This window comes from Gekko japonicus, unplaced genomic scaffold (assembly GCF_001447785.1).
Source record: "Gekko japonicus isolate JY-2015 unplaced genomic scaffold, Gekko_japonicus_V1.1 scaffold30, whole genome shotgun sequence".
NCBI lineage: Eukaryota > Metazoa > Chordata > Lepidosauria > Squamata > Gekkonidae > Gekko > Gekko japonicus.
Window position 1 is genome coordinate 2,641,960 of NW_015168045.1, and position 12,318 is coordinate 2,654,277.

General features: G+C 43.7%; 1 protein-coding gene across 3 annotated transcripts in view; it reads left to right on the forward strand.

Moving 5' to 3' along the window:
• The window catches only part of CRYZ (crystallin zeta), a 17,993-nt gene that overhangs the window by 3,438 nt on the left and 2,237 nt on the right, over positions 1–12,318 (forward strand). For 2 of the 3 annotated variants that reach the window (XM_015414271.1, XM_015414272.1), the window contains exons 2-6: positions 1,530–1,810; positions 2,136–2,288; positions 6,236–6,399; positions 6,939–6,990; positions 9,007–9,156. In XM_015414271.1, coding sequence (XP_015269757.1) covers positions 1,700–1,810; positions 2,136–2,288; positions 6,236–6,399; positions 6,939–6,990; positions 9,007–9,156 — 630 coding nt within the window. In that variant the 5' untranslated portion in view covers positions 1,530–1,699. Of the gene's footprint in view, positions 1–1,529; positions 1,811–2,135; positions 2,289–6,235; positions 6,400–6,938; positions 6,991–9,006; positions 9,157–12,318 lie in introns of those variants that run through there. The other variant, XM_015414273.1, reaches the window with a different exon arrangement.

The window sequence follows — 12,318 nt, forward strand, 5'->3', positions numbered from 1 at the left end:
GGGAAAGAGCCAGAGAGAGCATGCAAGAGAGAGAGAGATGGAGTCCCATGGCACATGGAGAGATCCCCCTTTCCAGTTCAAATAGATGGAAGGGGGGAGAAACCTAACAGCACAGCTTGCATTCTTTATTAGTGGAAGGGAGCAAGAGTCCAGTAGCACCTTAAAGACTAACAAAATTTGTGGCAGGGCTCATGAGTCACTGCTCACTTCTTCAGATACCGCTAGAATGTGAGTCTATCTGTCCTTATATCTTGAAGAGTGAAGTTATTTCAGATGCCAAATGGTAACGGGGCATTGGTAATGGGGGGAGGAAACCTAGGTCTCAATTCAGTGCAGGAGGATGCATTCTCTTGAGCCTCATTATCAGTTGGAATTCAGCAGACTCTCTTTCTAATCTCCCTTTGAAATTCCTTTATAAGAGAACCGCTACTCTTAGGTCAGCAACTGAATGCCCTGGAAGGTTAAAATGTCCCCCCCACTGATTTTTGAATGTTGTGGTTTCTAATAGCAGTAGACTAACAACATTTGTAGTAGGGTATGTGCTTTCGTAAGTCACTGCTCACTTCTTCAGACTTATTTCCATTTATTCTTTGTATCCTCCTGGACTGAATCCTCCTGTACCAAATTGAGACCTAGGTTTCCTCCCCCCATTCCTGTCTCATTACCAGTGCTGGTATCTCCACACCTACTACCCCTCTGCATATCACACCTAATCCAATCAAGTCTGCTATTGCCATTTGGCATCTGAAATCACCTTTATAAAGTTTATACCTCCGGTACCTAATGTTACATTTTATGGCACGCAAGGCCCAGCCCGACAAAGTGACATTTATGTCAGATCCAGCCTTCATAACAAATGAGTTTGACATGGTTTAAATGTTATACTATGCTGGCTCTCTTAGTCTTTTTTAAATTCCTGTAGACCTGTATTCCTTTAGAACTGAGTCATAGGGCTGGCTGATTCATTCATTTATCTCACAAGTGATGCACATTCATTGTGTGAACTAGCCCTTCTTACACTATGTAATAACTACCATTAACCACTAGAAATAAATTTGATTGAATGTGTAGTGGCAAGCTTTAGCTGTTCTGGTGCACATTTTAGGGAAGCCAGAATTAAATGCTGTGTATAAATGTTTCCTAAGGTTCACTGAAGCACATTTAAAAATATGGTTCTTAAGCAGTGTGTACTAAAATCATTGCCATTTCTGTTGCATTCCAGATAACGTATGTCAAGCTGGCAGTGAAACTGTTTTCCCTTTTCCCATATAACTAGCAATATGGATGGGATCTGTATAGGCTGAACTGATAATATATCAAGAACAAAAATTATTCTACTGCTTTTCAGTGAATAGACTAATTATCTTTTTATTATTTTAAGTACAACTTTCTGAAGATGTGATCCCCAAAAGGTCTTATTTCCAAGCTGATAGGTTTGTTTGTATGCATTTTTAACATGCTTAATTAATTGTATAAGCTTAGTTTCTTTTCCACATTGGTTGATGGTATTTTTTCCCTTTCTTCACAAGCTAAAGAAAAATCTAGAAGCAACACATTGTGGAACAGAATGAAATGCGTGGTGAACCTCTGATTTAAATTTCAGCTGAAGAGCAAGGTTTTTTATCCTTTCCCTTTTGAAGTGGAAGAGGCAGTGAAGATTAGCACACTGAATCTTTATCACTTGAGTTTCCAAGTTACTATGGCAACCGGGAGAACTGTGATGAGAGCTGTCAGAGTGTTTGAATTTGGTGGACCTGAAGTGCTTAAGCTGCAGTCAGATGTCTCCTTGCCAGTACCAAAAGCAAACCAGGTGAAAGTGAATGCTTTAAATTGAGACTTAAATAAATGGAATTTTGTTGTTTTAACTAATTTATTATAGGCTCCAAAAAAAAAGTACACAAACTGACATGTCGGCAGAGGAAAAATGGATCCAGTATGAAAGAATAGCACACATCACTATTTACAATAAAATTCTTCCATCAGCAACTAAATGACTGATGTAAAGTTCTGAGTGACTTTTAATAAGCTGACTTTATGCTACTTACGTATGAACAACTTACTCATTTTATATATTATTTAAAAAGCATGCATGTAAAAACAACCAGTTATTCAACACATACCATTTTCTTCTTCAGGTTCTCATTAAAGTTCACACCTGTGGCATTAATCCAGTGGAGACCTACATTCGTTCTGGGACTTATGCTAGAAAGCCAGATCTGCCTTACACACCAGGTTCGGATGTGGCTGGGGTAATAGAAGCAGTTGGAGAGCATGTGCCTGCTTTCAAGGTATTGTTTACAATCTAGCTGCTCATTTTCTATGTGTACACTTGGGTTTGGATCTAGTGGAAAACTTCGATTGATGGAAGGGGACAGTTTTTCACTGATTCCAAGCATGCACCAACCATTGGAGACAGTTGTTGGTCACTAATTAGAGTCCATCATGAAACATGAGGTGATATCAGAACTATGAGCAGGATGGAACTTTCCTACTCTTCCTCTCTCTCTGAAATTCTGCTTCTGAAGATCAAAAAATCCATATACTCACAATGGGGATAAATGAAGAACATAAGAAGAGCCCTGTTGTATCAGACCAGTGGTCCATCTAGTCCAGCATCGTGTCTCTCACAGCGGCCAGCCAGTTCCTCTGGCAGTCCAACAACAGGGCATAAAGATTAAGGCCTTTCCCTGATGTTGCCTTCTAGCACCGGTATTCAGAGGTTTCTGGTGCAGGGTCCCCCATATGGTGCTTGTTGAGTATTTTTAGAAGGTGGGAGAGGCCAGGTGCTGCTTTTGCCCAGCAGGGATTCTGATTGGCTGTTGGAGATCTTATTGGCTGTGCAGATTTTAAGAAGTTGCTTCAGCATCAGCTGCCACCATGGCACAAAGATCTGCAATGTGTGACTAAAGATAAGTTGCCTGAATTCAAGAAAATATTTTCCAATATGTTCATTTTAAAAGGCCTCCTGTTGAATCGAGCTTCTGCCTGAAGGGTTGTTGAGTTACTATTAGAGTCAAACATGACCTTGCTCCCTGACATTTTGTAGTTGCTGCTGCCTCCTACACCAGTCATTTTTTAGATATTCCTGCCACCCTGTGTCAGAACTCTGAAGGTGCCCATAGGCTTAAAAGCTTGGGGACTTCTGGCAAAAATCTCTTCTCTCCCCCTCTGCCAATGGTAGAGTCCTTCCACTGATAGAAAATAGAGGCTGGATAACACACCCCAATTTGTGTCCTGTACACATACCTATTCTTTCCTATTGTTTCTCTTTTTGGTCTCCTGGCCCCCAAATTTAAGAGTAAAAGTTGGTTTATTTGCCTATAGAATATGCTGCATTTTGGTCATAATGCTTCATTTCCTTAAAAAAGTTATTCCTTAATTTGTATTTTATTTATTTATTAGATTTTGTAGTTGCTACTTACTCAAAGGGGTATTGTGGTGATTTACAGTATTAAAGCCAATAAGGTAAAAACAACATAAAAACAAATAACGAATATAAAATATTAACATTAAAATATTAAAATACGTGGCTATCACCATAGCACTATTAAACAGCCCAAATATGTGTTACCCTCCAAAGGCCAACCTAAACAATTCAACTTTGCATGCCGTGCAGAAAGTAAACAAGTCTGGCAGGGCATGGGTGTCATCCAAGAGTGCATTCTACAGGGTAGGGGCCACAATTGAGAAGGCCCTTCCTCTGGTGATAGCTAACCTAGCCATCCTGGGGCCAGGCATCTGCTAGATGATGACCGAAGAGAGAGACAGTCCCATAGATGTGAGGGCTTTAACACCAACACCTTGAATTGAGTCCGGAAACTAATTGGTAGCCAGTGCAGCTGCTGCAGCATTGGAGTACTGTGAGCTAGCTCTGATGTTCCAGTCAGCAACCTGGCAGCTGTATTCTCAACCACCTGTAGTTTCCAAAGTGTTTTCAAGGACAGCGCTACAGAGAGCAATTTGCAGTAGTCCAATCTGGAGGTGAACGTTGCATAGGTCAATGTGGTAAGGTCTGACCCAGACAAATAAGGAGCCAGGTGGGTCTGGCATAATGGAAAAATGCTGACTGTGCTACCATGGACACTTGTTTATCCAACCACACCCCAAGGCTCTTTACAGAGTCTACAGCTGTCAGCTGACATCACTGAGTCTTGGGAGTGACCCTCCAGCTAGCATCTCGGTCTTTCCTGGCCACATGACCTCCATCTTGGATGGATTCAGCTTTAGCCTGCTCCCCCTTAACCATTGGAGTACCGCATCCTGGCCCTGGGATAGTGCTGAGGATCCTACCGCTGGCTGCTTACCCAGCAGTAGGAAGAGCTGAGTGTCGTCAGCATATTAATGGCACCCAACTCCAAACCTCCTGATGATCTTGGCAAGAGGGTGCATATATACATTAAATAACATCGGAGAAAGGATCAAATGTGGGACCACACAATTCAGGTCTGGTTGGGAAGACCTCTTCTCCTCAATAGCAACATCTGGAGGAATGAGGAGAACCAACTAAGGCCAGTGCCCTTTACCCTCATGGAGTCAAGGTGGTTGATCAGGACCAAAAGATCAACTGTATCGAAGGTTGCTGATAGATCCAGAAGGATCAACAGGGCTGGCGTGCCCTTTTTCCAGATGTAAATGGAGATCATCAACCAAAGTGACCAATGCTGTCTTCGTCCCAAAGCTAGGCCTGAAACCCGATTGAAAAGGGTGCAGGGCAGATGTCTCATTCGGAAAACCTGGAATTGCTCGGCCACTGCTCATTTAATTACCTTCCCCAGAAAAAGTAGATTATATACTGGGTGTTAATTGGCCAGCTCTTTTTTATCTAAGGAGGGTTACTTTAGCAAAGGCCTACCAATCACGTCCTTAAGGGAGCTGGGGAAACAGCCCTGTGAGAGAAGGCAAATTAATAATCTGTCTCAAAGGGCCACTTTCCACTTCGTGGCATGATTTTACCAGCCACGAGGGACAAGGATCCAAGGAGCCAGTAGTTGGCTTCACAGCTGTTAGGATCCTGTCAACATCTACAAGGGTGAGTAGGCCAAAAGAGCCCAATAAGGAACCAGATGGAGCAAGCGGAGCCCCCATCCCACTACTGTTATCAAATTCAGCAGTCAACTCCAGGTGGAGTTTAGGGACTTTATCCACAAAAAAATTTGCAAATGAATCACAGCAAATAGCCAAATCTGTATCAATTTGGGATGGTCATTTGTCAAACATTCTGAATAATCAGACTTCTGGATCAGTCTCAAGGGAAGGCCAGCATAGAGCAAGTTACAGTAGTCCAATCTGGAGGTGACCATTGCATGGATTACTGTGGCTAGGTCGGGGTGAAACAGAAAGGGGGCCAGTTGATAAGGAGGCATACATAACCACACCCAAATTCCTGATGGTTATTAAGGGTGCACCATCGTGTAGGGAGCTGGTGCTTCAGTTCTGAATCCTTGCACCCAGCCACAGAACCTTCGTCTTAGTTGGATTCAGTCTCAGCCAGCTCTTTTTCAGCCACCCCACCATGGCCTCCAACCCATCAGCCAGATTTTGAGGGGAGGCATCCAGGCGGTCCATCAGCAGATACAGCTGGATGTCATTAGCATACTGGTAACACCCTATCCCAAAACCCCATACCAGCTGGTCAAGGAGGCACACATATATATATATTAAAAAACATCAGAGAGAGGATTGCCCCCTGAAGGACCCCACATATTAAGGGGTATCTAGTCGACACTTTCTCTCCTAATGCTACCCTCCTGACCTGGAGAAATTAGGTAAGCCACTTAAAGACTACCCCACAAACTCCTATGCTGGCGAGGTGGTGGATCAAAAGGTCGTGATCGACTGTGTCAAACACTGCTGTCAGATCAAGCAATAATAGCAGCGCCAACTGCCTCGGTCCAGCTGTCTGCAGAGGTCGTCCGTGAGGGCGACCAGCTCCATCTCTGCCCCATGTATTTGCTTGCAAACAAGGAGGAGTGTTTAAAGTATCAAGAGCTGCCTAAAATGTTTTTCTTCCCATTAAGTGTTAAAACTCTTGTTATTTCTGGTGTTTTATGGATTTCCTGATTTGTGTGTTTTAAGTATAGACGGGACAGCTGTCTAGCACAGTCCTTCTGTTGTCCTTTCACCTATAACGGGGTATTATTCATCTTTTGTGAAAATGCTGCTTAATATTTTTGTTGCAAACTATGGAACACAGTTTGTCACAGCGATTCACTTGGTGTTTGTTTTCTCCTACCAGAACGGAGACAGGGTTTTTACCCTTAGTACCATTTCTGGTGGCTATGCAGAGTATGCCGTTGCTTCAGTTGACACAGTCTTTCCCTTGTCTGATAAACTGGATTTCAAGCAAGGCGCAGCACTTGGAATTCCATATTTTACTGCATTCCATGCTCTCTTTCAAAAGTAAGATGTCACATACTGAAATTGGTCATGGACCATTCAAATAGACTCTTTCCACCTTATCTTTGAGGCCATATGTGTTCCTGATCATTTGTCTTATGTCTTTAATTCCCCACACTTGTGGGCCTGCTGTAAACCCCAGCCCCCCAGCTGGCATAAAAGAGGAGCACTTCAGAGGCTGAGGAACAACATGAAGAAAATCTTGGTGGGATCTGCATCTAAGAAATATCATACAAACTTGTTCTGTTGGCAGTACTGCTAGGGAAGTTGTGATCTGAAGGAAGCTGGCTATATTCTAGAGCCTGTCATATACCAAATGATACTGTAGCTATTCTGAAAATTAGCAGAGACATTTGTGAAAATTCTGCTGCTGCCATGAATTTAATAAATGAGCTCTAAAATACTGGAGCTATTGCTTGGTGAAAATCAGGTACAAAGTACAGGCTGAATATAGTCTTGGCTTTCTTTGTTATAAATTTATACCATGCTTGCATAGAAGAATAAAATAGTTGTCATGTTGATGATCTGAATTTTCTTTCCAGAGGGGATGCTAAAGCAGGAGAAACCTTGCTAGTTCATGGAGCAAGTGGAGGAGTGAGTATCTTGAAAAATTAAGGGGCTTTAATGGTAATCCTATAACATTATAGAGTTAGTGACATAATCCTAACATTAGTGTTAAAAATCGAGGGTTGGGTCCTACGCATCACTTGCAGAAGGTGCTGGGCAGGGTGTGTCTTTCACTTCCTCTGGAAATCATCTGTAGATTGAAGATGGAGGAACCCACATGAAGGATGAGCTGTGCAACACAGGTGGGAGTGTTGTGTAGAGGAAAACAATTGAAGTCTTCCTATTAGCAGAAACTCTAGCATCAATAGAAATGCTGCTGTGGAGCAGGCAGGTGGGGCACTCTTGTCCATCTTTCCCTGCTTAGTGCCACTGTGTGTGTTGTGTGGCTTTTTGTTGGTGTACATTCCCTGACCACTAGAATCACTTTTTAATGCCTCCTAAATGGCTGCTGGAGGAGACGGAGGCAGAAAAAAAAACTTCTAAAAGCTTGCCTTTTTGGTGCTTAAGATCCAATTGTAGGTCAGTCTTCTGTTGACCCTGTTCTGAATCTGAGGTAAATACACAATGCTGAGGATGATTGTTGTCATGGTTCTTCCTGTTGTGTACATACAGGCATTGAGTAGCCTAGATTTCTTATTGTCTTCTTTCAATAGTATTGTCACGGCTCAGGTGGGGTGTCACCTGACGCTGCCACCACTCTGGATTTAGGATCCCTTGAGTAGGCCCAGAGCACCCTCCCAAGACCTTCAGACCTTCCTTTTGGCTGAATAATAGCCGTGAGGACCAGGCAGAGTAAACAACAAGGAAAAGGTTTATTTTATAGGAGGTCAAACAAACAAGGTGCAGAATAATAACAGTAAGTGGGTGAAAAGAAAAATCAAATGCCCCAACATGTCTAAATAAATACTGTCCCTAGCTCACTATCTCAAGTGAGCCTCAGTCTGCTCACTCTTCCTCTCAGGATGAGGGTCTCTTCCCCTGCAGCAGCCTTCCTTCTGGCTCTGCCCTCTTGGAAGAAGAACAGCTTTTCCTCTTGTACCAGTTCTTTTATTCCTCAGCCCTCTTCTTCCCTATTGGTCAAAATCAGCACCAAAACTTCCCAAGGCCTTCTGGGGTTTGTAGGCCCCGCCTCCGCTATTGCTAGCCAGGCTTCCTGGGCCTAGTAGGCCTCTGGTGGCACAGCTCAGATCATGACAAGTATGTTAGCCTTCAATGGTGTGGAGGAAAACTAATGGGAAACGTGTAGGTTTGGTCTGTAAACAGGGCTTCTTGTGGAGCTAAGCATGTGCCCTTCCATAGTTCTTACTTTCTGCCACTTTGCTTCCAATTTGGTAGTAGCTAAATACTTGTAAATTGTGTGAAATTTAATTTTCTTTGTTGAAAGGTATGTTACACATTGGCCCAAGCACTCTGTTCTATACAAAATAGTGAATTCTCCTTCATAGATAAGGATAATAAAGTTATTCTAGGCACAGATACTACTTTGTTACACGGGAGTGTTTCAGGTGCAAATGTACTTTATAGTGTTCCTGGGCATGTATTAATGATTGTATTATTGTTATTATGTATTTCATTTCTATACTGCCCATAGCCGAAGCTCTCTGGGTGGTTTACAACAAGTATTGGTATGTACTGATATGTTTAGTGTATTTGAATGGACAAAGAAAAGGAATCATACGTTTGACAATCCTAATCCTTATTTACACGGTACACAAGTCAATTGAATTCAAGATGTTAGTGTTCATGTTTAATAACTTCATGATCTGGGGCCCATGTACTTGAAGAATGGCCTCTCTCAGCATTTACACATGGCAGTTCCATTCTTTCCAGTGGGGTTTATTGCCAGTAACCTCTTTTAGATACATTTGGCAAAGATCTGAGATCAGAGTTTTTCAGTGGCTCCCCCGTGTCTATGGAACAGCCTCCTGGATAAAGGTTCAAAATGTTCCTTTGGAAACTTTATTGGATAAAGAAAGCATGGGATAGTATGTGTCGCACACATGAGCGCTCTTTCTCTCCCAAGATCTTATTTCAATTTTCTAGGTTGGAATAGCAACATGCCAGATTGCAAGAGCTTATGGTTTGAAGGTTTTGGGCACAGCTGGTACTGTGGAAGGAATGAATCTAGTTCTGAAAAATGGAGCCCACAAAGTATTTAATCACAGGAAGAAGGATTACATGGCTCAGATTAAGGTAACACAGTTGTATTTCTGATCCCTTACAGTATTCAAAGCTCAATATAATACAGCTAGCACAGGGATCCCCAGCCTTTTTGAATCTGCAGGTGCCACTGGAATTTTGACAAAGTGTTGTGGGCACAGGAGGCAGAGCTAGCCACAAAATGGCTGCTGCAGGAGGTGTACCCAACCTCAAAATGTCACAGTTACACATTACTCAGATATCAGCTCTTCAACATGAGAGCCAGCATGGTGTATTGGTTAGAATGTCAGACTAGGATCTGGGAGACCCAAGTTCAAATTCCCAATCTGCCACCCAGGTTACTGGGTGACCTTGAGCCAGTCACATACTAACAGCCTAGCCTACCTCACAAGGTTGTTGTGAGGATAAAATGGAGAAGGTGAGAATGTTTCAAGGCACTTTGGGCTCTCAGTGGTGAAAAATCCCTGGGGTATTTATAACCTAAGTAAATGAATGTACATTTCAGGCAAAGGTTCTGTGAAACGCTGTTCAACAGGATGCCAAGCCTGTGGTTTGTTAGTGAGCTATAGGCCCTTGCTATATACCACAGGCTTTCCAAAAAGATGATCTCAACAGAAGTTCCAGTTAGGTGCAGTGAGGGTTTCACCTCTGCAGTCCAGTCCTGTTTAATCAGAAGCAAATCCCACTGTGTTTTTAGTATACCATTTCAGTTTTGGACAGAAAAACCACTTTTTAATGTAAAGCTTCTATCAGCATTATACCATAAACATAAAAAACTCAATCCAGATCTGCACCATGATATACTATGATGATGATAGTGTAAAACCTAGCAAAGTAACACTAGCATATAATGGGGCAAGCCCAAGGGAGGGAATTCATTCTCTCTTGCACATGTACACATAAAGAGAGAGAAAAGAAGGGATTAAAAAAACCCAAGAGTTTTACTTCACTTGGAACAGGAGTTGCACAAGCAAACATTCAATGCAAGTGCAGTCCCCCCCCCCCAAGTATATAATATCCCCTGGGGCCTTTTGGATTGGGATAACAGCATGGGAGGAAGCTGGAGCCCTTCCACCCCTGGACTGCAGTCCTAATACAAACTGAGTTCCCACGGAACTTTCAAGCTGCCATAAGAACATAAGAGGAGCCAATGTTGGATCAGGCCAATGGCCCATCCAGTCCAACATTGGCCAAAATCCACAGTGGCCAAAAATACCATCCACAGTGGCCAAAAATACCAGGTCCCATCAGGAGGTCCAGCAGTGGGACCAGGACACTAAAAGCCCTCCCACTGTTGCCCCCCCCAAGCGCCAAGAATACAGAGCATCACTTGCCCCAGACTGAGAGTTCCTATCTATACTTTGTGGCTAATAGCCACTGATGGACCTCTGCTCCATTTGTTTATCCAATTCCCTCTTGAAGCCATCCATGCTTGTAGCCGCCACCACCTCCTGTGACAGTGAATTTCATTTCTTTGGGTGAAGAAGTACTTCCTTTTATCTGTTCTAACCCGACTGCTCAGCAATTTAATTGAGTGCCCATGAGTTCTTGTATTGTGAGAAAGGGAGAAAAGTACTTCTTTCTCTACCTGCTCTATCCCATGCCTAATCTTATAAACCTCGATCATATCACCCCTCAGCCATTGTTTCTCCAAGCCAAAGAGCCCCAAGTGTTTTAACCTTTCTTCGTAGGGAAAGTGTTCCAACCCTTTTATCATTCTAGTTTCCTTTTCTGCACTTTTTCCAATGCTATAATATCCTTTTTGAGGTGTGGTGACCAGAACTGTACACAGTACTCCAAATGAGGTCGCACCATCGATTTATACAGGGGCATTATGATACTGGCTGATTTGCTTTCAATTCCATATGGCTGCAAGTCCCCATGGTGACCAAGTGTTAACTGTAATCTGTAGTTTGGGCCAGAGGAAAATCTTTACCAATATTATGGTTCCCACTCAGCAGTCTCTTTTACAAGTATCCTTATAAAATTTAATATCGCTGCTTCTCATGTCTAGATATAGGAGAGTGAAATGGGGCCAATGGAAGATATTTTTTGGTATGCAAAAATATATTCATTTGTACAAACCCTGCCCCCAAGGCCCAATGAGGACAAAGCAAGCCCATTGCCCTTCAAGAGCCACAGAATGCTGAATCTGTTTGAAAGGGAATTTGCTGCCAAGTCCCAGAGAGGTTTAAGAAGAAGAAGAAGAAGAAGAAGAGATTGGATTTATACCCCGCCCTTCACTACCCAAAGGTGTCTCAGAGCGGCTTACAAACTCCTTTCCCTTCCCCTCCCCACAACAGACACCCTGTGAGGTAGGTGGGGCTGAGAGAACTCTTGACAGAAACTGTTCTTTTTCAAGAACAGCTGTGCCAGAGTTATGGCTTGCCCAAGGTCATCCAGCCAGGTGCAAATGGAGGAGTGGGGAATCAAACCCGGTTCTCCCAGATTAGAGTCCGCGCACTTAACCACTACACCAAACTGGCTCTTCCTGGAGCTGGAATATGTCAATGTGAGGTTTAGGCCGGTTTGTATGTTCCGTGAGGCATGCATTGCTCAGCCTCTCCCTTTCAATATGGAGCACAGAAAGGGAGATATAAAAACCACTTTTCCAGTTTCTTATCACTCAGCTTCAGGAGTACAGGAACCACTCCCTTCTTGCTTCACCTTGAGCCTTAGCACCCCAGACACCTGTGGCTAGACTTCTGAAATGCAGGATATGGCTAGCTGGAAGCTGCCTGTCTATCCCCAGACTTAGCAATTGCACTATTTGGATGGGGAAAGGAGTTTCCTAGGCCCCGGTCACACGGAAGGTTTTGGCCTGGGAGAGGGACGGATTGGGGGCGCAGCAAACGGGTGCGATCTCACCGCAACATCTGGGAAGCGGCATGCACCCATCCCCGATCCGGCCCTTCAGGCTGAAAACCTGCAGTAAAAAAGAACCACCCCCAGAGGAGGACTTACCGGGAACGCCGCATCAAGCGTGGTCGTGGGATCACGGCCGTTGTCCGGAGCAATCCAGGCTCCCGGCCGAACTGCGCATGCACACACATGTGCAGTTCGGCTGCCTCGCTCCCCTTTCAGTGGCTTCCCCCCCCGGCATCTGATCGTGCCGGGGAGGAAGTGCGCGGCGGCTCAGGGGATCTATGTGATCCTGCCGCCGCGTGTCTCTTTTGGTGCGGCTTTAAAAAGCCG